Source organism: Neoarius graeffei, chromosome 15 (assembly GCF_027579695.1).
Source record: "Neoarius graeffei isolate fNeoGra1 chromosome 15, fNeoGra1.pri, whole genome shotgun sequence".
NCBI lineage: Eukaryota > Metazoa > Chordata > Actinopteri > Siluriformes > Ariidae > Neoarius > Neoarius graeffei.
In genome coordinates, this window is record NC_083583.1 from 53,699,205 (window position 1) to 53,726,729 (window position 27,525).

Sequence of the window (27,525 nt, forward strand, 5' to 3'; positions counted from 1 at the left end):
TGAGGGATGCTTTTAGGAACTGAAATAAAAGATCAAAAAGCCTAATTTTTGTGGTGCTAGTTTGTAATATATGCTTATTCCAACTTGCCCGGTTGGGTATGTCGGGGACATATCCCACTTGCCCTGGACAATCAGGCAGTCCTTAATGTCGAGCCCTGTCTGATTGGCTATCGTTAATGGAGAACTGTCAGCCACACCCTCTCTACCATTGTGTGGAATTGTAGCTCAACTCTTAGGCCCTGTCCACACGGCAACGGATTCAGGTGAATCTGATAAAATTGTTTATCGTTTCGGCCTGGCATCCACACGGCACCGGCGTTTTGGGTGCCCCACAACGATATTTTTTGAGAACGGGTTCCGGAGTGGAAAAATCTGGCAACGGCGCCGTTGCGAAGTCATCTGGATGAGTAGAACGGATTTGTTTACGATGATGTCACAACCACATGACTAGAACAAGCAGCCCTCTCGCTGTTTTGTATGAACCACTGCATTGCATTCACTTTTGTATACGGCTTTTCTTTTAAATAAACAAGTAACTGAACCATTTCTTGAATTTCTTTTTTTTATTGGATAAGACTGCTTTTCAAAATGTTCTCACACGATATATAAATTATATAAAAATGCTTTTCAAAATGTTCACACAATAAGAAAATTAAGTTATATAAAACTATGCACACTAATAAAACTAATTTGTACACACAGAAGGCACGATTTCCTCGCATAGTCGCAGCCATCTTCTTGTTGTGTGTTTGTTCCTGACAGTGCTTCACACCGGGTAGAAGAAGGGGTTTATGCGCATGCGTCTACTTCTATTGTTCTGGTGTCTCCGATGGGACAGTCTTACAGCGCCCCTAGAGGTGTGGCATGTGTATTGCATCGTTTTCAGCAAGCGTTGCGTTGCCATATGTACCTGATATTTTACTGATCCGTTGCCCATGTGGACGCGATATTTTTTTAAATAAAATCTCATTGCCGTTGTTGTGTGGATGTAGCCTTAGAGGTAAGCAGTGGCTTCTGTGGCAGTATTACAGCCTTATGCTCATCATGCACTAGAACACTTAAAAGACTGAAGTCTGACACATCTAAAAAACCAATGTATTATTAGTCACAGGGTTTTTAGTTTTTGGTCCCCTGGAGTCTTGTCCATGTCTATCTACCCACCAGAGATATTCTTGTACCTGCTTTGCTGCTTCCTGTTTTGTGCTGAAGTACGCTCAGCTATTGGTTGTTGACAATGTCCATGTGACTTTTTGCATGAGCCAGGACTGAAGTCATGGCTGAGTAGTTTTTATTTTATTTATTTATTTTTTTAAATTGGAATGTTAAGAAAAAGACAGACAGACTGACTGACTGACTGACTTAAGATGGTTATTGTGACTACAGTACACCAACAAATTTACATGACCGGCGCATGCCACATCTCCAGGAAAACTCATGATTTTATTCCAACATTGGAAATTTCTCTGTGATGGTGAAATTGCGGGCAGCACGGTGGTGTAGTGGTTAGCGCTGTCGCCTCACAGCAAGAAGGTCCTGGGTTCGAGCCACGGGGCCGGCGAGGGCCTTTCTGTGTGGAGTTTGCATGTTCTCCCCGTGTCCGCGTGGGTTTCCTCCAGGTGCTCCGGTTTCCCCCACAGTCCAAAGACATGCAGGTTAGGTTAACTGGTGACTCTAAATCAGGGGTGTCCAAACTGATCCATAAAGGGCCGTGTGGCTGCAGGTTTTCATTCCAGCCATGCAGCAGCACACCTGACTTGGCTCATTCAATCAACTGAACTGTCTTCACACAGTCAAATACTTGCAGCCACACCCACCCTTGATTAAAGGGTGGGTGTGTCAGTTGATTGAATAAGCCAAATCAGGTGTGCTGCTGCATGGCTGGAATGAAAACCTGCAGCCACACGGCCCTTTATGGATCAGTTTGGACACCCCTGCTCTAAATTGACCGTAGGTGTGAATGTGAGTGTGAATGGTTGTCTGTGTCTATGTGTCAGCCCTGTGATGACCTGGTGACTTGTCCAGGGTGTACCCCGCCTTTCGCCCGTAGTCAGCTGGGATAGGCTCCAGCTTGCCTGCGACCCTGTAGAAGGATAAAGCGGCTAGAGATGATATGAGATGGTGAAATTGCTTAAAGTCATTCGATGCAAGGCTGGCATTACATGTATGAACCTGAGTCAGAAGAGGAACATGAAGGCACAGACATTGTGACATGGTTCAATCAAGACTACAGAGGCTGTTTGCCTTGGAGACCTACTGTAGATATGGGTGCGGCTCCGTGCAAGATTTTCACCCTCCTCCCCTAGGTTTTTAAAGGCCAGCAAGAGTTCACTGAACATTTTGGAAGAATATGCAGACTTGTTTCCTTTTGCGCATCCTGGAACAGTACGTTTGTTGTAACACCCACATGTTCGCTAAAACATGATTCTATCCTCCCACTTTTTTTGTGGGTTAAAATCGAAATTAAAATGTGAAAAAAAAAAAAAACCTCCTCTGGAATTGGAGTTCTGTATCTGAGAAATCAAACACACAGGTAAAGTTAGATTGACAGAGTGGCCATCTAGCCAGTCGCAGCCAATTCATCAGAGTCGGAGAATAAAGAACAAATTCAAAGTCCACTGACGTAGGCTATGTAACTAACCTTACATACATGAAAAGGCTTGAAGCGGTCAACAAATTAAAGGTCTGAAATGATCTTGTCAGGTGGTATAGATGGTTAGTAATGTAGAATTACTTCAGTGTTTTGCTTAGTGGTTCCGGCTAACGTTACACATGGAAAAATCTTAGAGGAGGTGGCTAGGTCAGTCATAAACCAGCTAGCTAGCCAGTGGTGTTTGGATTTCTGTAATTGGATAGCACTGCCACAATGAGCTGGCAAGTTAAACTGTTAATGTTTGTTTTTGATGAGAGGTTTCGGCAGTCTCCGGAGGCTGAAAACATGGCTTTGTAGCACGATGTCACAAATATGCCTTAAAGTGCATATCCTGGACCAAATTAGGTGTTTTTTTTTTTTAAATGAAAGTATGTCCCTTTACTAGGGATGGCGAAAACTAAAAAAAAAATCTTGACCGACCACCGAGCCTCATTAGCCGGTTAAAGTCGGTTAACCTATGAGTTTAAACAGGGGTGCAAACGGCGCGCCTTTTTCACGGCTGAATCGTGCAGATCCGATTTTTTTTTTTTTTTTTTTTTTTTTTTAAGGGGGGCGTTGGAGTGTCTGAATAATTTCATCAGCGTAAATTCTGTATTAAAATTACTAAATAAGCAAATGGCGTTACAGTCCATGAAACATAGGAAGTATGAGAAGAAAACAGTAAATCAGAAAGCTGCGCACGTTTGCACGGAAGCTGCGCAAATGTGTGCAGCTTTGATTTACTGTTTTCTTCTCATACTTCCTATGTTTCATGGACTGTAACGCCATTTGCTTATTTAGTAATTTTAATACAGAATTTACGCTGATGAAATTATTCAGACACTCCAACGCCCCCCCTTAAAAAAAAAATCGGATCGCACGATTCAGCCGTGAAAAAGTCGGTATCTGCGCCTTTAGTTTGTGTGGAGAGATGATCTGCAATAACATGCATTGTCGGCTACAGACCGAAACATACTTTCAGAATGCACTGGCCAAGGCAGGACTAAACTCGATGTGCCTTCTAATAATAATTTAAACAAACAAACACACTAATAATTTGTAAGCTAAAAAGCCTGTGTCTACACTTTTTTTTTTTTTTCTTTTTTTTTTTTTTCTTTCACCACGTGGCAGCTGTCTTCAACTGGGGCGGGAGGGCGGGCCATGACTGAATGGGTGTTTCTGATTTGTCAGCTGTCGTCCTTACACCGCATGGCATGCCCCAAGCGTTTACAACACAGAATTCCAGGTTCTCCGCTCCAAAATCGGCAGCTTCAAAACGATTTATTTATTTCAAACCGACAACCAAAAAAAAATTAACCGGTTGACATTGATTCGGTCAACCAACGGTCATCAGTTAACATCCCTACCCTTTACACACTCATCCAGAAGGGAAATTATGCACAAGGCCATCTGTCTACGGCATAAAAAAATAAAATAAAACGCGTCTGGAAAAATCCCAAGGGAGTCTGGAGCCAGATTCGTGACGTTACCTGCGGAAGCGCCAGCAGGCTGTGTGAGCTTTGCACGGTTTCAGTGCACAGCCTGTGTAGACCAAGCACTCCCATTTCTCTCTTTGTCCGGTCTTTTGGAAAACGATGAGTACTAATCCCATCAAGACTGGTGTTGCTACACCCTCCTACAATACATCTGTTAACTATTTTAATAATTGCGCGATAACGTTGAAGAAATTTGCAGAAAACCACCAGGTCGTTTTCTCATAAATAAACCAGCGCTGATGTAGGATTCAGAGGGAGGCGTCCCACATGCGACGTCACGAAAATCAATGTTTGCCGGGAAATCCAAATGCCAAGTTTTTTGAGAGGCAGACCAATTCGCCTCAAATGGCTTGATTTCAACTGAATTTTTCTGGTATTGCGCAAGGTAAAAAAAAAAAAAATTGCACAAAATGTGACAGATATTTGACCAAAGTTTAATATAAAATAGGAGAATTACATTGACCTTGCTCTTGAATTTACCCGTGATATGCACTTTAATAGTGTAGCTGTGTCTCACATACAGAAAGAGAGGCTGGACAAGTTGGACAGAAAACTGATTGCGAAATAATTTTTCTTGTAAAGGGAAAAGGAAGGGTACCTTTGGTTGTCTCATCTCATTATCTCTAGCCGCTTTATCCTTCTACAGGGTCGCAGGCAAGCTGGAGCCTATCCCAGCTGACTACGGGCGAAAGGCGGGGTACACCCTGGACAAGTCGCCAGGTCATCACAGGGCTGACACATAGACACAGACAACCATTCACACTCACATTCACACCTATGGTCAATTTAGAGTCACCAGTTAACCTAACCTGCATGTCTTTGGACTGTGGGGGAAACCGGAGCACCCGGAGGAAACCCACGCGGACACGGGGAGAACATGCAAACTCCACACAGAAAGGCCCTCGCCGGCCCCGGGGCTCGAACCCAGGACCTTCTTGCTGTGAGGCGACAGCGCTAACCACTACACCACCGTGCCGCCCCACCTTTGGTTGTTTTGAGTAGTAAAGTAGCACTGTTGAGAAGAATAGTTCTTTGTAATTATGAATGCTAGCCTCATAACCGGTTGGTTGTAAAGTCACTTGGTCAGGAAGGTCAACTTGAGCCTATTGCCTCGCTTTTTCATATTTCCAGTATCCCTTTTTGTAAATTTGTCTTTTTATAAACCCATACAATAATGCATAAAAATAATTTGGGTCTCATGTAAGAAGTTAATTATGATTTAGATATTATTTTTCAGGGGGAAATTACTCTCCTCCCTCTCTCAGAAACCCCCACTTTTTAAAGGCAAGGTAAGGCAAGTTTATTTATATAGCACATTTCATACACAATGGCAGTTCAATGTGCTTTACAGAAGTAAAAACAAACAGTAAACAATAGAGAAATAAAATTACATAAAATAATTATATTTTTATTCTAAAACAATTAATTAAAAGAAAATAAGAATTAAACAATAGTAAAAATAAAATAATAAAATGAAGTAGTAGTTCAAATAGGAGAGAAAAGAAAAAAAACCCAGCAGAATAGAATAAAGAATAAAATAGGATAAAGTTAAAATAAATTTAAAACATGCAGAGAAGTAAAGATTATAAAGAATGTAAAGAAGACAATATTAATTATTTAACAGAAAGCATATGAAAACAGCTTGGTCTTTTAACCTAGATTTGAAGCTGCCAACAGCAGGAGCATTTTTAATGTCCTCTGGCAGTTGGTTCCATTGCTGTACTGCATAGTAGCTAAAAGCTGCTTCACCACACTTTGTTTTAACAACTGGTTTTAACAGTAAATTTAAAAGGTTTAAAAAGGTTGATTCGACCCTACTTCCAGTTACCATTTACTAAATGACTAGGTAAATGGCTTCATCTTGATTCAGATTGCTCTGGGTGGTCATATGTTAACGGACATGGCACCATTTTAAAAAAGAAAACAAAGATTCTATGCAAGATGCATGCACTTTTGTAATTGGTCTGTTATCTCCACCTGTTTTCTTTCTATGGCCGTTACAGTCTGGGAAGGTAACAGTTCACTTTAAAAGGCCCAGTATATCCCCAAGTCACATCTTATTTTAAAAACAACAAGGAAAAAGGTTTTCCACAGCATGTCCCCTTTGAACACTGTTTGAATGATTGCACTGAACAATATGCATGCTTTCATTTGTTTAGATTTGATCACAATTTTTTTTTTTTTGTCTGCTTTTCATTTAGGGCATTTATGTCACAAGGGTAACAAAAGGAGGACCAGCAGAAGTTGCAGGTCTCATGATGGGGGATAAAATAATGCAGGTAAGAATATCAGACATAATGCCTCATGGTGATAAATCTTACAAAATGGAAACAACTTGAGAGCTACATGAGAACTACATTAGTTTCAAAATCATTTTGTCTACCAGAGGCTGCTCTCCTGCTGAGATTTGCATTTGTCGTATACTGTACTGTCTCTTCTGTTGCACCCATATTATGGTTGTGTATAAGGTAGTAGGCCCAGCCTTTGTATCAGTCATCTTTAGTCTGGCTAACGCAACTTCAAAGATCTGTGAGTATTGGTCTGACAAAGATATATTAAGCCCAACCGTTTCCCAAAGCGCGTGGTTGACCCGCCTCCTTGAAATGCCTCAGTTTGCTACTGGTCGAAGCCAGAAAAGGCTGTGACGAAGCTTAAACCAATCACATCACTCTTTCCTCTGACGTATGTGACGTGACGGAAACTGCTTGAGTGACAGGAAGAAGATAAATACCTCCAGGGCTGCTCTTTGCTCCGTTTTTCAATGAGAACTTCCCGTTGAATGCTTTCAATACAGCATCTACCGCTGTGTCAAAGGCTTGCCGCTGCTCCATGTTCGTAATGTTTCTAGTGAATGAAGCGCTTCCGGCATAGATTCTGTAAACAATCTATGGCTTCCGGTCGCAGTTCTACTACGCCACTGCCTTGAACACGCCTCTACCCAGGGCCGTTGGAGATGCTCAAAGTTGATTGGCTCCCGATTTTTCGGGAGCTTGGAAGAGCTGGAGATGGCTTGCCTTGCCAGACTAAGTTCGCAACAGGCCCCCGTGTTGCGTCACACTTAGGATGGGCGGGCCCAGGCTAAGTCATCTTAACTATAATTTGTCCAGATTTATGATGGGTTCTACAATTATTGTTGAATTAAAGATGTAATTTTAGAAAGGGGTCCCAGATGTTAAACATAACATTTTAATCTGTCAGATTGGTTGGATTCTTTGACTTTTAATATCTGACTACAACCCAAACTTTTGTGAGATTTGAGCATGCTGTATTTAATTTATTTAGTTACCATTAATGTCAGCACGATGGGAGCATGGAGATCTAGGTCTGAGCAAATCAAATCCAAATTCATGACTGACAAGCCGGTGGTTCTGATTACTGCAGAGAAACCCTGACAGATGAAAAGTTCATATCCATCTGTAAAGGATAAAATGCAATGTGAATATACTGTATAATGTATTCAGGGGCAAGGATATGCAACATGGTTTGAGAATCCAGAATAACATGACAAGCAAGTAACCTTCAAAACACACTAAATGTTCCATCAGTTAAGCCATTTATTTACGGTTTGTGCTTATGTGCTGAGAGACCAGCTCGTCCTTAGGACTGAATGTTTTAATTTATGGGTTTGTGTTGGCTAGCTTTTAGTTTTTATATTCTTTAATGCAAATAACACAACCTGGTTTTCACAAAACGTTCTCCATGGTATTCTTAGTCCCTGTCCTAGTGAACTATCATGAGGATGCATTTTTAATGCATTCCAAACCTTTCTGTAAGTCAGTCTGGATTAAAACTTCAAAATTCTGTAAGCATAATAAAAATAAGTAACTTAAACTTGACAGTATATTCCGTATACTGTACAAAAGTGCAGTCATCCATGCAAATTATGATTTGAAGTTGATCAATTTGAGGTTTACGTTAGTTGTCTTGCGAGTAAATTTACATACACCCAGAAGCAGGAGTACGATCCGAACATTTTTCCTAATTTACAGGATTTTCATGAATCCCCAATTTTGTGTAAGCACTCGAATTAATGTGTAAAAATGCATAAATCTGTTTCTGTCCAACTTGATAAATGATGCCTACTGGTTAAGTATTAAAAAAATTATTGCAGATTATTATTTAGGCCATTATTAAAAAATGTTCTGTTTCTGGTCCACCGGCCGGGTGAGTGCCGTTTGTGCGGTTGAAAATTTTTTTTTTTTTAATGCCGGTTTTTCGACATTTTTTTTCGGGTTCGTAAATCTAAAATCGAACTTGACATTTATGCATTCCGCGCAGAATATAGAACTGAATCAGCTCTGCGCATACACCGTGCGGCACACAAAAAAAATGGCAGCCACCATGAAGGAAGGAGATCTGGAGTTTTCATGCATTTGCTTAAGTGTGAAATCGCAAAATGGTATTCTAGCGAACAACAAAATAGTAAAGATTCAGAAAAACATATAATTCAGTGATCATTTTAATAGTGTAATTTCATCCGAACTAGGCCTAACGGTCGATTTGGAACTACAAAAAGTCCGTGTGTCGGACATTTTTAAAAAAAAAAGTTTAAAAGTACCTTTGTAAAAGTTTTGTAAATGTTGCAGTCAGCATTTAAAATGCTAACTTAGTTTCAGTTGATAAACTGTCATTTTATTAAATGTCTGCTTTTGTAATAAAGTACTGAAAGAAAAAGCAAACACAGCATTGTAATTTCTTATATAAAAATCCCTCCCTGCTGAATTTTTTTGCTCACCCGGTGGACAGGAAACGGATTTTTTTTTAAGGATGGCCTTATTGATTGACTGTGTAAGTTCTGCTATCGAATGATGAGAATATGGACATTCTTATTCATGTCTCTTTTAAACTGAAGATTGTTTGGTTGAGAGACATTTAATAACTAAATACCGTATTTTCTGGACTATAAGCTGCTACTTTTTTCCTAGGTTTTGAACCATGCGGCTTATACAAAGATGCGGCTATTCTGTGGATTTTTCTTCCACCGCTAGGGGCGCTCTAACCGGAAGTAGAATCAAAAATAAGAGAGACAAAAAATCAATGCAAAGAAGAATTAGCAGATCTTTAGCAGATAGAACACGCACGACAAATTACTAACTGGTAATTATTTTCAAATCCAGCGAAGATGATTAAAGTGACTTGTGGTTTCAAACACAGGAGAAATGAAGGTAAATAAATACTGGTTATTTTCTCTTGGTTCTGTTCCGTTTTAATCAGCAAAGTTGCTGCCGTGTTAAAAGGCACTGTTCGGAAAGAATCTGTTCAGGTACATACATGTACATTTACAGTACAAAATCGTTCTGTACATGCAGTAAATATCTAATTTTTCAACATAGATATCTGCGGCTTATAGCCCGGTGCGGCTTGTATATCTTTTTTTAAATTTTTTTTTAAAAATAGAGCGGATGCCGCTTATATACAGGTGCGCTCTATAGTCCAGAAAATATGGTAATATTGGCTCGCTTTTTCGTGGTATCAGATATATTCCATTCCGCTAGCATGATATTGAACTCTACTTCGACTCGTTCAGTATCATGCTAGCTGAATGGAATATATCTGATGTACCATGAAAAAAGCCATTATTAATAATAATAATAATAATAATAATACACATTCAATGGAACAATTATAGATTTTACAAAAAGTTAAGAACAGGGGGGAGTAACTTACCAATATTGAATGCTGATTCTGATCGAATGCAATTCAATGTTCTGTCAATCCAATGTACTGTTCAAAGTTCTAACAATAAAAATGGTACAAGTCCAAAAAGCCTGAACAACGGCCCAACTTATATACAGGCTGACAGTTCAAGTTCAGTTAATTTTGGTCGTAGTTAATTGTTACATTGCAGTTGTTCAAAACAAAAGGGCTTTGCTGAGTGAAGTCCTCTTGTAGAAGTCTCCGTCACTTCCTCACGATTATTTAGAAATATCTAGCTGCAGCCCTATACAAAACTTTTAGCCTTGCAAGATGAATCAACATGAGATTCAGTCCTGCAAGGCCATATTTTTTTTTTTTTTTTAATAGTTGTGAGCATCTGTTTCGTGCTCTTGCTGATCAGTAGAGCTGAAGCTAAACCCTTCTCTCTCCTTTATCATGCTGCTATATTTATTTATTTGGCAAAATGCTTCACTTTGTTTTATACTTGTTAGTTTCTTTGCACTTGCGTTAGGTTTAGATTTTGGTCTGTGGAATCGTGAGAGGTGGCGTGCAAATTGTAAAAGACCAGTTTATTATTTGTCAAATAGTATGAATAGAATTTTTTTTTGTGTGTGTGTGTTGAAATAAACGTAAAGATGAGTAGTAGCACCTTAGATAGGCATACCATGCTGTTAGGTTGTTTGAGATGTGAATGTTACTTCCACACAAGTGTATGAACCAGCAATTATAATAATGTTGTCTATTAATCTTGCTCCATACAGACTTGTAACTTTTGGTTCTGATTTCATGTAACGTGCATGAAAATGGAGATTTCCAACAGCAACTCCTTTGGACTCTGCAGTCAGTTTAACAAAAGTGTTTACATCTCATCTCATTATCTCTAGCCGCTTTATCCTTCTACAGCAGGGGTGTCAAACCTGATCCATAAAGGGCCGTGTGGCTGCAGGTTTTCATTCCAGCCATGCAGCGGCACCCTGATTTGGCTTATTCAATCAACTGACACACCCACCCTTTAATCAAGGGTGGGTGTGGCTGCAAGTATTTGACTGTGTGAAGACAGTTCAGTTGATTGAATGAGCCAAGTCAGGTGTGCTGCTGCATGGCTGGAATGAAAACCTGCAGCCACAAGGCCCTTTATGGATCAGGTTTGACACCCCTGTTCTACAGGGTCGCAGGCAAGCTGGAGCCTATCCCAGCTGACTATGGGCAAAAGGCGGGGTACACCCTGGACAAGTCGCCAGGTCATCACAGGGCTGACACATAGACACAGACAACCATTCACACCTACAGTCAATTTAGAGCCACCAGTTAACCTAACCTGCATGTCTTTGGACCGTGGGGGGAAACCGGAGCACCCGGAGGAAACCCACGTGGACACGGGGAGAACATGCAAACTCCACACAGAAAGGCCCTCGCCGGCCCCGGGGCTCGAACCCAGGACCTTCTTGCTGTGAGGCGACAGCGCTAACCACTACACCACCGTGCCGCCCCAAAAGTGTTTACATGTTTAAAAAAAAAAAGTGCCACTGTATATATAAATAGTTACAGAAGGATAGAAAAAGGAGTGCGTATGGAATATTCGGAAAGAAAACGGGCGATGTGACTTTTAGGCTGAATCTCAAATGGCACACCATGCACTACATGGTTGTTATACAGTATATTGTACTCGTGTACAGTTGCAGTCAGATGTTTGCATGCACAGGCATGATTGTCATCTTGGTCATAACTGTGATGGCAGTATTGGGCTTTCAAAGATTTCTTTGTTTCATGGTGCAGACCCTACTTTTATGCACAGTCCACATATTTTCGATAGGGTTGAGGTCATGACTTGTTTTAAGCTGATTGTTGGTCTGCTTTATCTAATTCACAACCAGTTTTGGTGTGTGTTTGGGGTCATTGTCCTTTTGGAACACAATTGTCCATGTTTTTGATGATTTGAGGTAATGCTGAAGAATTCTAAGGTAGTCTTTGGCGTTCATGATTGCATCCATTTTGTACAATGTACCAGTTCCACTGGCAGCAAAATGGCTCCAGAGTATGATGCTATCACCACCAAGCTTAACAGTTGGTACAGTGTTCTCATGTACCTCTGGTCCTTGTGGCCAAACAACTCAATCTTTGTCTCATCTGACCATAAAACTTTTTTTTCCTCCAGAAGACCTTTCTTTCTGTCCATGTGGTCAGCTGTAAACTTTAGTCAAACTTGAAGCTTTTGATTTTGGAGCAGGGTTGTCTTCCTTGGACGGCAGTCTCAGTCCATGGTGACATAAAATTTGCTTGACTGCAGACCGTGTTCCAGCAGTTTCCAGTTCATGGTAGTCCTGTGCCTTAGTGGTTCCTGACCATCCAATTCAATTTCCTATCAGCTGAGGGTGACAGTTTGGGTCTTCTTCCAGTCGTGTGGCTTGACCTCCCAATAACTTGTACAGTTGTTTCAACTGATCTTGGAATCTGTAGTTCTTTAGAAATGGTTCCAAGAGACATTCCTGAGTTGTATGAATGTATGATCCTCTTAGATCTGCACTGAGCTCCTTGGACTTTCCCCATTGTACTGTGTTGGTCAATCCAGTGAATGCTGTCAAACCCTGTTTGTCAGTGCAGAGAAGCTACCAGCTGTAGTCAATCATGATCACTAACAGGAAGTTAAGACAATTTGGAACTTTCAGGACCACTGAATTAATAATCTAAGTGGGAGTATAACTTCTTGACCCTGTTGATTTCACAAAAAAGTTTGCCAGTAGGTTGAAGGGTTTGCTCTTAAGTCTGACCTTTAAAACCACATTAATGCTTTCTACATTTCCATGTGTGGAATTTAAAATATGTACATTTGTAATTTGTTGAATTGTGTGTATGTGTATATAAACCAGGTGAATGGTTGGGATATGACCATGGTGACCCATGACCAAGCACGGAAAAGACTAACAAAAAAGAATGAAGACGTTGTTCGGCTACTGGTAACAAGAAAATCCCTGGAGGAGGTAGTCAGACAGTCCATGATGCAACACTAAGAGAACTCTGAACCCCCCCACCCCTTTTTTTTTTTTTTTTTTTTTTTTTTTTGAAATGTCATATGAGATGTCAATCATTCCTACACAGTATGTAACACTTTATATATACATTGCAATCAATCCAAAGAATGTCATTCCCGTTTATAGTGGTGGTTACACCCCCCCCCCCCCCCCCCAAAAAAAAAAAAAAAAAAAACCAGATTGAGTTTAGAGGCTGTTTCATCTTCAAATCTACACTGATGGCATAATTTAGTAATGTTTGTAATACACTGGTATCACTTTTTGTACACCTCTTGCATTCCATAGGGTTGATCTGGCAGTGTGTTATTCCCATTGTTGCAATGAAAATGTGGACATGGGTCTTTTTTTTTTCCTAATCATCCTGTCCCCCCCTTTTTTTTTTTTTTTTTTTTAAATAGATGACAAGGGCTACAAGTACATTTTGTCAATTATTGCCTTCAGTTGTATTTTTTTCCCTTTTTTTTTTTTTTAATGATCGAGAAGGATACCAGTTAAAACCAAGAAACACATTTATCAACTACAATTAAAAGACCACTAACATTTCCTTTCTTTTGTTGTAGGATGCTGTATGCATCTATACCTGTTTATCTACTTGTGTGTTCGATACTTTTGTCTGGAAAATAATTTGTTCTTTCAGTTATGCTGTAGTTCAGTAAACTAATCACTTTGTAATTTCCTGTAATTGTCTGTATTTTGAAGAAAATTGTGAAAGCCTCGTATTTAGTGACTTTTTACTGATCCGCCACACCCAGGAATTACTACCTTGTCTTGTTGTCTTTGTGATGCTGTTTGTTTTCCACTTTGAATAAATAAGTGAATCCTAGGTTCTTCTTTGTGAGTCATTTCATCAGTCACAAATGTAGTCAATGCATGCTGAGCATTGCTGATCTTAAAATTATTGTAAAATAATGCATAAGTCAAGAGAATTTCAGAAAAATAAGCTTACAGGGCTTGTGAGAGTGAAAGTGACATTTCAAAGCATAATATCTGTTGCCTGACCTTTTACTGTTTGCTCGGTCCTTTCAGGACAGTAATGATTTTGCGTTTGTCTCTTAATTTAGCCTATAGGCGTTCTTTTTATTGTATGGATGCAAGTGTACTGTTTCTCCCCCCCCCCCCCCCCAAGTGCTTTATGTAATTAATCAAAAATAAAAAATTATTTTTCATCCGGGATGGTGACAAGTCTGCATACAGACGGGAGGTTGAACGGCTGGTCTGGTGGTGCGGTCAGAACAATCTGGAGCTGAACACGGTCAAAACTGTGGAGATGACAGTGGACTTTAGGAGGAACCCCCCACTCTGCTGCCCATCACCAACAACATTGTGACTGCCGTTGAAAGCTTCAGGTTTCTGGGTTCCACAATCTCTCAGGACTTGAAGTGGGAGACAAACACAGTCACTATCATTAAAAAGGCCCAGCAGAGGTTGTACTTTCTGTGCCAGCTCAGGAAGCTCAACCTGCCTAAGGAGCTGCTGACACAATTCTACTCTGCCATCATTCAATCTGTTCTTTGCTCTTCCGTCACTGTTTGTTTGGTTTGGATCGGTCACCAAACAGGAGAAGAACAGACTGCAGCGGACAATAAGGACTGCAGAGAAAATTATTGGTGTCAACCTGCCCTCCATCCAAGACTTGTACTTGTCCAGAGTCAGGAAACGGGCAGGTAACATCTCTGCGGACCCATTACACCCTGGTCACAATCTGTTTAATCTTCTCCCCTCAGGGAGGCGATATAGATCACTGTATGCTAAAACAACCAGACACAAGAATAGTTTCTTCCCTCAGGCTGTCTGTGATGAACAGCTAAAATCCACATTCATATATCAGTAATATCACTTGTAAAATATCTGAACACTTATACCGTCATTCTGTGCACACTGTATACTTTATATTTAACTATTCCATACTTGACTTACCTGGATTACTTTGTACTATGCATATATTTTTGTTGTTTGCTTCTGTGTTTTTGTGTGTACACTTTTTCCTTTTTTTTTTTTAAATCTGTTTTTGTACTATGAGAGTTAAGTGAACCAGAGTCAAATTCCTCATGTGTGTCCACACACCTGGCAATAAGTGTTTCTATTTCTAATTTTAATTTTCTCTGCAGGATATTTTAATCAGTATGAATTTGTAACAGTATTTCATGAAAATACTTTGCAGATTAGCCAACAGTGAAAATAATGTAGGCGAGTGTGCTTGTGTCCATATCTTTGCTTGTTAAGTTATCAATTCATAAACTGTAGAATTAATTACAAAGTGTTACTGTAAATTTGTATTTACGCTCGCTTTAATAATAATGGGGAGGGACCCTTATTTGCTCTCAGCCTCCATTCTTTGTGGTATGGATTCCGCAAGATGTTGTAAACCTTCCTTTGTGTGGTGATGTGTTTTGGTCCAGGTTGCATCAAATAATTGCTCTGTTGCACATTCATGCTGCGAATCTCATGTTCTACTACAAAAGGTGTTCTATTGCATGTTAATTTGGTTTGGTTATTTCATTCAGATTGTGGAGGCCATTGAAATATACAGAACTCTTAAACTGTAGCCACAAAGGGATGCACATGGTCAGCATCAATACTCAAATAGAATGTGGTATTCAAGCAATTATTGATATTAACAGACCCAAAATGTACCAAGAAAACATTCCCACACCATTACACCACCAGTAGCCAGAACTGTTGAAACAAGGCAGGTTTGGTTCATAGATTCATGCTGTTGACACCAAATTTGGACCCAAAGCAAAAATCAAGATTCATCAGATCAGGTGATGGTTTTCCAAGCTTCAGCTGTGCAGTTTTGGTGAGCTTGTATCCACAGTATCTTCAGACTCCTTTTTTTGGTTGACAGGACTAGAACCCAGTGTGGTCTTCTGCTGTTGTAGTCTATTCACCTTAAAGGAGATACGCAGAGCCTTAATTTTTAAATACATTTGAGTGGATAGTCTCTCCATCCTTGACTCTTGTATGCTGCATAAATGGGAATAAAAAATATATTTCTGAGAGTTAAAATCGACCGCAAAGTTGGCATTTGAGCTGCCCTGCTGAGCCAGCCAACCGAGTGCGTGACGTCAGCGGGAACCGGTTTTAAGGCCGAGGCCTTTGACAGCTATAGACCAAAGTCATTATAAATAAAAACTTATGGTGAAAGTAAGAAATACTGTTACCCACTTGCTCAACTAAGACTGATTTGGCTTCATTGATTGTGGGTTGACTCTCATTAAAACAGGATAGGTGTGTTAACTTATGCAGCATACATGTACATGCATGCATTTTCACTGATAAAATGTAAAAGGCTAATTAAATAATCAGATGAACTGAGACAGTCACATTCTGAAGCAAATTAAATAATCTTATAGTGGTAACTTAAATACACAATACAAGTTATATGTATTAATCTAAATGCAGGTAAACTTTCATTTTTAATCCAAATGAGAGTTGGAGCTTACCAGTTTGTGTTCTCGCTTCTTGAAGGCCGATTGTTTTTGAAACAATCTGACTTTCAGTTGTTTGTTCAGTTCTTTGTTTGTTCGCTTCTTCCACGTAAGGGAGAGATGGCAGCAATATCCAGTTTAGAAATAAGATGGCTGCTCCACTCATTCACTTTTCTTCATACTGTGTACTCTGCCATTACTGCTGGGCTCAGGCAATTACTAAAACCCGGGACATCACTGGCTTTAGCAACAACCCTCGGCTCACTCCGGGAGGACTGGTGCAACTGAACTTACTTTCCTTTTCTTGTAGTTTTCTTTTTCTTTAATTGTTGATACTGCACCCTCTTTCAATATACAGTTAGGTCCATATATATTTGGACACTGACACAAATTTTCTTTTTTTACCTGTTTACTGAAACATATTCAAGTTATAGTTATATAATGGACATGGACATAAAGTCCAGACTTTCAGCTTTCATTTGAGGGTATCCACATGAAAATTGGATGAAGGGTTTAGGAGTTTCAGCTCCTTAACATGTGCCACCCTGTTTTTAAAGGGACCAAAAGTAATTGGACAATTGACTCAAAGGCTATTTCATGGGCAGGTGTGGGCAATTCCTTCGTTATGTCATTCTCAATTAAGCAGATAAAAGGCCTGGAGTTGATTTGAGGTGTGGTGCTTGCATTTGGAAGACTTTGCTGTGAAGAAAACATGCGGTCAAAGGAGCTCTCCATGCAGGTGAAACAAGCCATCCTTAAGCTGCGAAAACAGAAAAACCCCATCTGAGAAATTGCTACAATATTAGGAGTGGCAAAATCTCCAGTTTGGTACATCCTGAGAAAGAAAGAGAAAGCACTGGGGAACTCATCAATGCAAAAAGACCTGGATGCCCACAGAAGACAACAGTGGTGGATGATCGCAGAATAATCTCCATGGTGAAGAGGAACCCCTTCACAACAGCCAACCAAGTGAACAACACTCTCCAGGAGGTAGGCGTATCAATATCCAAATCTACCATAAAGAGAAGACTGCATGAAAGTAAATACAGAGGGTTCACCGCACGGTGCAAGCCACTCATAAGCCTCAAGAATAAAAAGGCTAGATTGGACTTAGCTAAAAAACATCTAAAAAAGCCAGCACAGTTCTGGAAGAACATTCTTTGGACAGATGAAACCAAGATCAACCTCTACCAGAATGATGGAAAGAAAAAAGTATGGCGAAGGCGTGGTACAGCTCATGATCCAAAGCATACCACATCATCTGTAAAACAGGGTGGAGGCAGTGTGATGGCTTGGGCATGCATAGCTGCCAGTGGCACTGGGTCACTAGTGTTTATTGATGATGTGACACAGGACAGAAGCAGCCGGATGAATTCTGAGGTATTCAGAGACATACTGTGTGCTCAAATCCAGCCAAATGCAGCCAAATAATAATCGGCATTTCATAATACAGATGGACAATGACCCAAAACATAAAGCCAAAGCAACCCAGGAGTTTATTAAAGCAAAGAAGTGGAATATTCTTGAATGGCCAAGTCAGTCACCTGATCTCAACCCAATTGAGCATGCATTTCACTTGTTAAAGACTAAACTTCAGACAGAAAGGCCCACAAACAAACAGCAACTGAAAACTGCTGCAGTAAAGGCCTGGCAGAGCATTAAAAAGGAGGAAACACAGCGTCTGGTGATGTCCATGAGTTCAAGACTTCAGGCAGTCATTGCCAACAAAGGGTTTTCAACCAAGTATTAGAAATGAACATTTTATTTACAATTATTTAATTTGTCCAATTACTTTTGAGCCCCTGAAATGAAGGGATTGTGTTTAAAAAATGCTTTAGTTCCTCACATTTTTATGCAATCATTTTGTTCAACCCACTGAATTAAAGCTTAAAGTCTGAACTTCAACTGCATCTGAATTGTTTTGTTCAAAATTCATTGTGGTAATGTACAGAACCAAAATTAGAAAAATGTTGTCTCTGTCCAAATATTTATGGACCTAACTGTAGGTTTATAGCTAATGCTCCTCAACAGATCAGAGGTCTCGTATGAGTCTTCAGTAAAACGTGCAGAGGAGAGACCACTTCATAGGCGCCCAATGTGCCCGTGAACTACTCGCAAAATGCGTCCAAATCTTTGCAGTTTGAACATTCTTGGGCCATGAATGCAACGTAAATCCAGCTTCTGTTGTGTTGCTGCACCGGCCAAAAACACATCTACGTGGCATGGCGATAAATTAGCTCAAAATGGAGGATCGGAGTTGCAGTCAGCTCTGTGTTTTAGTATAACGGAAATGGCGATGAGACCGATAGGCTTCCTGTTATGACATTATGGACGTCAACGTCATTCACTCTGACCGCTACCTATATAAATCACTTTAATCATAAAAATAACTATATTAGATTTATTGTTAATGCTTAAAACTATTCCTGTGCCATTCTTGAGGTCTCAAGGCATTTATAAAGGAAAGTGAAGCCATGGCTCCGTGTATATGCTTTAAGTTTTTGACATACTGCGTGTGCTGAAATGTCTTTCCATTTACTATGGTTATAAAGAGTGGTTGTTTGAATTAAAATAGCCTTCCTGTCAGCTTAAATCAGTCTGGCCATTCTCTCATCAACAAAAAGGTGATAAAACACACAACATGACTGTTGTGTGAACATCCTGGTAGATAAGCAGTTCCTGGGGGGGGAAAACACCCCAAACAAACTCCACACAGAAAGGCCCCTGTCAGCCACTGGGCTCAAACCGGGAACCTTTTTGCTGTGAGGCAACAGTGCTGATCATTACACCACCATGCTGCGCCGATTAGAAATCAAGTATAATCTTCACTGGTTTCACCATGCAGAAACAAATGTCTGGAGCCAAGGTCAAGATGTGCAAGTCATTCCGGCACCGCAACACCTTTGTGCTCTACACTGTGGCAACAGTTGTACTTAGTAAGCGTGGACATGAAAATGTATGATTAACCTTGGACATGACAATATGGGAAAAAATGTTCTCAGAAGTTAAACAGCTGCTTAGTGAAGTTTATTTGCACTGATAAGCCCTGTACCCTGTAATGTTGTTCAGGAATCATATTGGGATTTGTTCTGTGATCTCAAAACTTATCCTTGAGGGAAATAAAATACTTTTCCTTCCCTGGGGAGCTACTGGTGAGGATGTTGCAGATGTTAGTCCTTCTGCTCATCGTGTCCAGTCTTGTTACAGGTACAGTGGTGCTTGAACATTTGTGAACCCTTTAGAATTTTCTATATTTCTGCATAAATATGACCTAAAACATGAGATTTTCACACAAGTCCTAAAAATAAAGAAAACCCAGTTAAACAAATGAGACAAAAATATTATACTTGGTCATTTATTTATTGAGGAAAATGATCCAATATTACATATCTGTGAGTGGCAAAAGTATGTGAACCTCTAGGATTAGCAGTTAATTTGAAGGTGAAATTAGAGTCAGGTGTTTTCAATCAATGGGATGACAATCAGGTGTGAGTGGGCACCCTGTTTTATTTAAAGAACAGGGATCTATCAAAGTCTGATCTTCACAATACATGTTTGTGGAAGTGTATCATGGCATGAACAAAGGAGATTTCTGAGGACCTCAGAAAAAGCGTTGTTGATGCTCATCAGGCTGGAAAAGGTTACAAAACCATCTCTAAAGAGTTTGGACTCCACCAATCCACAGTCAGACAGATTGTGTACAAATGGAGGAAATTCAAGACCATTGTTACCCTCCCCAGGAGTGGTCGACCAACAAAGATCACTCCAAGAGCAAGGCGTGCAATAGTCGGCGAGGTCACAAAGGACCTCAGGGTAACTTCTAAGCAACTGAAGGCCTCTTTCACATTGGCTAATGTTAATGTTCATGAGTCCACCATCAGGAGAACTCTGAACAACAATGGTGTGCATGGCAGGGTTGCAAGGAGAAAGCTGCTGCTCTCCAAAAAGAACACTGCTGCTTGTCTGCAGTTTGCTAAAGATCATGTGGACAAGCCAGAAGGCTATTGGAAAAAAGTTTTGTGGATGGATGAGACCAAAATAGAACTTTTTGGTTTAAATGAGAAGCGTTATGTTTGGAGAAAGGAAAACACTGCATTCCAGCATAAGAACCTTATCCCATCTGAGACATGGTGGTAGTGGTATCATGGTTTGGGCCTGTTTTGCTGCATCTGGGCCAGAACAGCTTGCCATCATTGATGGAACAATGAATTCTGAATTATACCAGCGAATTCTAAAGGAAAATGTCAGGACATCTGTCCATGAACTGAATCGCAAGAGAAGGTGGGTCATGCAGCAAGACAACGATCCTAAGCACACAAGTCATTCTTCCAAGGAATGGTTAAAAAAGAATAAAGTTAATGTTTTGGAATGGCCAAGTGAAAGTCCTGACCTTAATCCAATCGAAATGTTGTGGAAGGACCTGAAGCGAGCAGTTCACGTGAGGAAACCCACCAACATCCCAGAGTTGAAGCTGTTCTGTACGGAGGAATGGGCTAAAACTCCTCCAGGCCGGTGTGCAGGACTGATCAACAGTTACCGGAAACATTTAGTTGCAGTTATTGCTGCACGGGGGGGTGTCACACCAGATACTGAAAGCAAAGGTTCACATACTTTTGCCACTCACAAATGTGTAATATTGGATCATTTTCCTCAATAAATGAATGAATGACCAAGTATAATATTTTTGTCTCATTTGTTTAACTGGGTTCTCTTTATCTACTTTTAGGACTTGTGTGAAAATCTGATGAGGTTTTAGGTCATATTTATGCAGAAATATAGAAAATTCTAAAGGGTTCACAAACTTTCAAGCACAACTGTATGTGGATACAACAGATGCAGTTTTGCTTAGTGTGCCACCACAACTGAAGCTGATTCTAGACATGTTTAAGCTGTTCTTGCTTTGCCTTTATTCTAAACAGATATAAAGTGACTTGATTCAGTTTGTATTTAGAAAAGAGTTGTCAAAATGCTTCCCATGTGTTATAAATTTTATGCTATTTTGCCCCTTTACTAGGTATTTCTTCCTTGGATAGTAGAGTGTCTGGAAAAATAGGAGCACAAGCTATCATCTATATGGTGACCACTTTCATTGCTATGGTCACTGGTATTGATATGGGATAGGCTCCAGCTTGCCTGCGACCCTGTAGAACAGGATAAAGCGGCTAGAGATAATGAGATGAGATGAGATAAAGCCTGTTAAAAGCAACAGCGACAGGCCAGTGTCCTCTAGTGGCAGTGTTGAACCAGTGCATGCTGCTGATGCCTTTCTGGAGCTTATCAAGTGAAGAGATACACCCCTGTGAACGTGCTTGTATTGGTTATTTTGATAGCAAATTGTTATAATAATTTACATCTCCAAAAGGCATAAAGTTAAAGATGACTCATTCCCTTTATATTTTAAGCAAAAACAATTTTTTATTTTCATCTTTTACATTTTCAAAATGACAAAAAAGGAAAAGGGCCCGAAGCAAAAGTTTGGACATCCTGCATGGTTAGTACCTAGTAACACCCCCTTTGGCAAGTATCACAGCTTATAAACACTTTTCGTAGCCAGCTAATAATCTTTCAGTTCTTACCTGGGGGATTTTCACACATTCGTCCTTGCAAAAGGCTTCCAGTCCTACAAGTTTCCTGGGCTGTTTTGCATGCACTGCTCTTTTGAGATCTATCCACAGATTTTTCAATGATGTTTAGGTCAGGGGACTGTGAGGGCCAGGGCAAAACCTTCAGCTTGTGCCTCTTGAGGTATTCCATTGTAGATTTTGAGGTGTGTTTTGGATCATCGTCTTATTGTAGGACCCATCCTCTTTTTAACTTCAACTTTTTTACAGATGGTGTGATGTTTGCTTCCAGAATTTGCTGGTATTTATTCGAATCCATGCTTCCTTCGACCAATGAAATGTGCCCTGTGCCACTGGCTGCAACACAACCCCAAAGCATGATCGATCCACACCCATGCTTCAGAGTCGGAGAGGTGTTCTTTTCCTGGAATTTGGCACCCTTTTTTCTCCAAACATACCTTTACACATTGTGGCCAAAAAGTTCTATTTTGATTTCATCAGTCCACAGGACTTGTTTCCAAAATGCATCAGACTTATTTAGATGTTCATTTGCAAACTTCAGATGCTGAATTTTGTGGCTAGGACGCAGGAAAGGTTTTCTTCTGATGACTCTTCCATGAAGGTCATATTTGTTCAGGTGTCGCTGCATAGTAGAACAGTGCACCACCACTCCAGGGTCTGCTAAATCTTTCTGAAGGTCTTTTGCAGTCAAACAGGGGTTTTTATTTGCCTTTCTAGCAATCCAGCGAGCAGTTCTTTCAGAAAGTTTTCTTCATCTTCCAGACCTCACCTTGATCTCCACTGTTTCTGTTAATTGCCATTTCTTAATAACATTACAATCTGAGGAAACATACCTGAAAACACTTTGCTACGTTCTTGTAGCCTTCTCCTGCTTTGTGAGCAATTATTTTATTATTCAGAATGCGAGGGAGTTGCTTAGAGGAGCCTATGGCTGTTGATTTTAGGGACAAGTTTGAGGAGTCAGAGAATTTATACAGGCGGCACGGTGGTGTAGTGGTTAGCGCTGTCGCCTCACAGCAAGAAGGTCCGGGTTCGAGCCCCGTGGCTGGCGAGGGCCTTTCTGTGCGGAGTTTGCATGTTCTCCCTGTGTCCGCGTGGGTTTCCTCCGGGTGCTCCGGTTTCCCCCACAGTCCAAAGACATGCAGGTTAGGTTAACTGGTGACTCTAAATTGACCGTAGGTGTGAATGTGAGTGTGAATGGTTGTCTGTGTCTATGTGTCAGCCCTGTGATGACCTGGAGACTTGTCCAGGGTGTACCCCGCCTTTCGCCCGTAGTCAGCTGGGATAGGCTCCAGCTTGCCTGCCACCCTGTAGAACAGGATAAAGCGGCTACAGATAATGAGATGAGATGAGAGAATTTATACAGCTTTGAAATCTGCATCATCTGCCCTTTCCTAACGAAGAATTTGAACAAGCCACAGCTCAATAAGCTAATTAAGGTCTGGAACCTTGGTAAAAGTTACTTGAGAACTCAAATGTATTGGGGTGCCCAAACTTTCACATGGTGTTCCTTTTCTTTTTTCACTCTCCAATTGTACAAAACAAAAATAATACACAAATCTTTCAGAAAACGCTGAAAAGAAATGTGTCGTCTTTACCTTTATGCCTTTTGATGATCAGTTAATCTTCTGCTCACTTAACTATTCACAGTAACAGACATTTTCAATAAGGGTGCCCAAACTTTTGCATGCCACTGTATGTACCAATTGGGATCCTCTGTCTAACTGCTGTAAAGATCATTGAGATGAAAGACCTGGCACAGGTTGGAGGGCAGCTGGGCATGTACATGGTTTGTGTCATCATTGGTTTACTCATCCATGGTCTCTTCATTCTTCCCTTGCTCTTTTTCCTGATTACTCGGCAGAACCCCTACACATTTACTGTTGGTCTAATCCAGGCTTTGATTATTGCCTCAGGAACATCTTCCAGGTAACTAGGACATTTATTACATCATTTGCAACATGTATGTTTGCTAGAGCCTCTCTCTTAATGCATTTCTCATGTGAACATCAACAGACAGGAGGGCACCTGGACTATGGGTGAGAAGGCAGTGATGCTGCACTCTCTGGAGCACCAGGTGGCGCTGTTATAAAAAGTATCAGTAGGACTGAGTCCATAGAGGCAGGACTAATTCCAGTGACTGAGCTTGGGACTGGGAGAGAGGTTGGCACAGGGGTAACTAGCACAAAGAAAGGGTCAAGGCTGGGTGCAAGAGAAGGGTCATAACCAAGGGCAGCAGTGACAGAGGCTGGAATATGGGCAAGCACAGCAACTGAGTCCAGAGTTGTAAGCCTGATTAATAAGGAAGTTAGATATGAGGTGTTTTGAAAATTGGGATTCAGGACCACTTTGATTCTAGACACAGAATAGAAGACACCCAGGAAAAAGGAGCCATAACAGATACTGGGGACACTGCACAAGCTTGAAATTGGAACAGGAGAGACGATGGTGGTTATATGGGGCAGCTTGATGGAGGTTTCAGACACGAGATGCTGTGGGCTATAGTACTGGAGGCAGAAAAGTCTGTTGAGCAGGCTTGGCCAGGCTGAAGAATTCTTCCTCAATTACTGGGACAACTGAGGCTAGGCCAGAGGGTGCTTACTGACAGCTTGAATGGTAGTGACAGCAAGAGAGGACAAGATCTGTTTTATATTCTTTTCATTAAGCTTTCTACCTAGAATCCAAACTACTGTCTCTTAGCCAACATCTGAGCAATGCATGGCTAGTGAACTCTTTTGTATTATGTGTGAGCCAGATATTGTGGGACATTAACACAATGTCTTTTAAAGAGGCTTTTCTAGAAATTGTAATCAGAATCCATAAACCTCTTTGAAGGTATGAGCAGGAATGGCCACAAGACTTTACAAGGCGTACAGCAAACAAGAGACCTTATATTACAATAAAACACGGGGAAAAACTGTGATTGGTGGTGTGATCAAAACAGAGAGGTATAAAAAAAGTCATGACAATCCAGTACAGCGCTCTAAGCAAATAAGGATATTTAATAGCGTTCTTCCTGAATTGGAAAATGTCTTTTTTAGCACAGTGTGCTGGGAGCTTTGAGGGAAAAAAATGCTGCAAAACAACAACAACAAAATCTGTTTCTCTTTTGTAGTTCAGCTACCCTTTCCATTACTTTCCATTGCTTGGAGGAGAACAACCATGTGAACAAACATATAACCCGGTCTGTTTTGCCTGTCGGAGCCACCATAAACATGGATGGTACAGCTCTGTATGAAGCAGTGGCTGCCATTTTTATAGCCCGAGTTAACAGCATGGACCTGAACTTTTGGCAAATCCTTTCCATCAGACAATAATGACTGCTACACTTTTACCCTAACTAAGAATGGTTAAGGGGCAGCACGGTGGTGTAGTGGTTAGCGCTGTCGCCTCACAGCAAGAAGGTCCGGGTTCGAGCCCCGTGGCCAGCGAGGGCCTTTCTGTGTGGAGTTTGCATGTTCTCCCCGTGTCCGCGTGGGTTTCCTCCGGGTGTTCCGGTTTCCCCCACAGTCCAAAGACATGCAGGTTAGGTTAACTGGTGACTCTAAATTGACCGTAGGTGTGAATGGTTGTCTATGTCTATGTGTCAGCCCTGTGATGACCTGGTGACTTGTCCAGGGTGTACCCCGCCTTTCGTCCGTAGTCAGCTGGGATAGGCTCCAGCTTGCCTGCGACCCTGTAGAGCAGGATAAAGCGGCTAGAGATAATGAGATGAGATGAAGAATGGTTAAAGTCTTCTTTTTCCAGTGGTCAGTGTGTTATAGTGCTGCATCTCAAAACATCCAGTATTTTGAATTCTTCAAGAACTATGAGATCCTTTGTGGTATACTGCTTAAAATACTTCTTACGAGTTTCTATCATATTCTTTCTTATTAAAACATCATTTTCCAGTATAACAGCAACTGCTGCCGGCATTAGAGCAGCAGGTATTCCTCAGGCTGGTCTGGTAACCATGGTATTGGCATCCGTGGGACTGCCCACCGAGGACATAACACTCCTCATTGCTGTGGATTGGTTCCTGTAAGTCTTGACTAAATGTCACATTGAAGCGTGCAGCTCCAGCAGAGAGCACTCTTGCCAAAGGTTACTGATACTTAAAGCAGGCACATAATCTGAGAGAATATGAAATGTTTTAAAATGTTTGAAATGTTGTACCTGTCAATATTAGGTGAAACTGTCAGCGCAATGAATCTAAATATGAAATCTTTTAGCCTGTATACTCATAGATACTGTGATTGCGTGTCCATTGTGTTATTTATTTACTTGAAATTATCATTTTGTAGAAAGTTAAATTGCTTTGGTTCTGCTCGAGCTCGCTAAAACTTACTTTCTGCTTTTGGTGCTGTTACCGCTAAATGTCTAAATGCCGTGCCCTAAAGTCTACGAGGCTAATAACCATAGCGTCAGGAAGAACGGACGGCTTAACCACAGTACAACAAAACACCAAACACGTATTTTCTGCTCTAAATGGTATCTTGAGGAGTCACCATCTTGTCACATTGTCCACTGAGAAAAGACCCCGTTTAGAGGACGATGAGTCACAGTCAACATATAATGTTTCATCAGTTGGGGCTAGTATTAGCTCTAGTGTTAGCACACTCAGGCCCTGTCCACACGGCAACGGATTCAGGTGAATCCGATAAAATTGTTTATCGTTTCGGCCTGGTGTCCACACGGCACCGGCGTTTTGGGTGCCCCAAAACGAAATCTTTTGAGAATGGGTTCCAGAGTGGAAAGATCTGGCAACGGCGCCATTGCGAAGTCGTCTGGATGAGTAGAACGGATTTGTTTACGATGACGTCACAACCACATGTGCTTCACGCCGGGTAGAAGTGTAACGAACTCGATGCGAGTTGTCAACAAATCCTATAACTTGGTTCATGAAACGTGCTTACAAAATATTTTCACTGTGAATATTTATTGTGTAATGGTGCAAAGTGAGAGAGAGAGAGAGAGAGAGAGAGAGAGAATAGCCCTTAGGGCAGAGTCAATCCCGCCAGCAAAAATAGGGAAAAAAAGGAGCGATCTCACCTCTTCAGATGTTGGTTTAAGTCCTACAATACATTCCTCAAAAAGGGCGTAGAAGAACAAATTAATCCATCAATGTGTAGCATTCAATTTATTCCGGACCATTAAAGACGCTGCCTTCCGCATAGAATCATACGTCATCCTCGCCGCCATATTGGATGGGTCAAAGCGGAGAATAAAGATGCCTCATTCATGTGCTGCGTTTAACTGTACCAACAGGTTTGCTGTCCAAACAAGATCACATGGGATTACCTTTCACAGGTGAGACTGGAAAAATAATTTTCATTGTATTTGGTCATTATAATGTAATTTTACGAACAGATTTTTCTGACTTTGTGGCTAATATGAAGTCTCGCGCATAATAGTTTATGCGCATGCGTCCTTACTACTTCTATTGTTCTGGTGTCTCCGAAGGGACCGTCTTACAGCACCCCTAGAGGTGTGGCATGTGTATTGCATCGTTTTCAGCAAGCGTTGCGTTGCCATTTGTACCTGATATTTTACTGATCCGTTGCCCATGTGGACGCGATATTTTTTTTAATAACATCTCGTTGCCATTGTCGTGTGGATGTAGCCTGTCTCAGAAGACAGAAATATCTAACAATTTAATACATGAATAAATTTGTAATTTGCACGTTTTAAAAATGCACTTTGAGCTGCATTTACATGTAT

At 40.8% G+C, this 27,525-nt stretch overlaps 2 protein-coding genes across 2 annotated transcripts in view; both read left to right on the forward strand.

The window, feature by feature from the left end:
* tax1bp3 (Tax1 (human T-cell leukemia virus type I) binding protein 3) overlaps positions 1-13,635 on the forward strand; it is a 29,058-nt gene extending 15,423 nt beyond the window's left edge. The window contains exons 3-4 of the mRNA XM_060941630.1: positions 6,327-6,404; positions 12,651-13,635. Coding sequence (XP_060797613.1) covers positions 6,327-6,404; positions 12,651-12,791 — 219 coding nt within the window. The 3' untranslated portion in view covers positions 12,792-13,635. The remainder of the gene's footprint in view (positions 1-6,326; positions 6,405-12,650) is intronic.
* Positions 13,636-23,512: 9,877 nt separating this feature from the next.
* On the forward strand, positions 23,513-25,849 carry LOC132899024 (excitatory amino acid transporter 1-like). The gene is made up of 3 exons (XM_060940676.1): positions 23,513-23,754; positions 24,941-25,132; positions 25,714-25,849. Exons 1-3 carry the CDS (start codon positions 23,513-23,515, stop codon positions 25,847-25,849), a joined length of 570 nt encoding a protein of 189 aa, XP_060796659.1.
* The last annotated feature ends 1,676 nt before the right edge of the window (positions 25,850-27,525 follow it).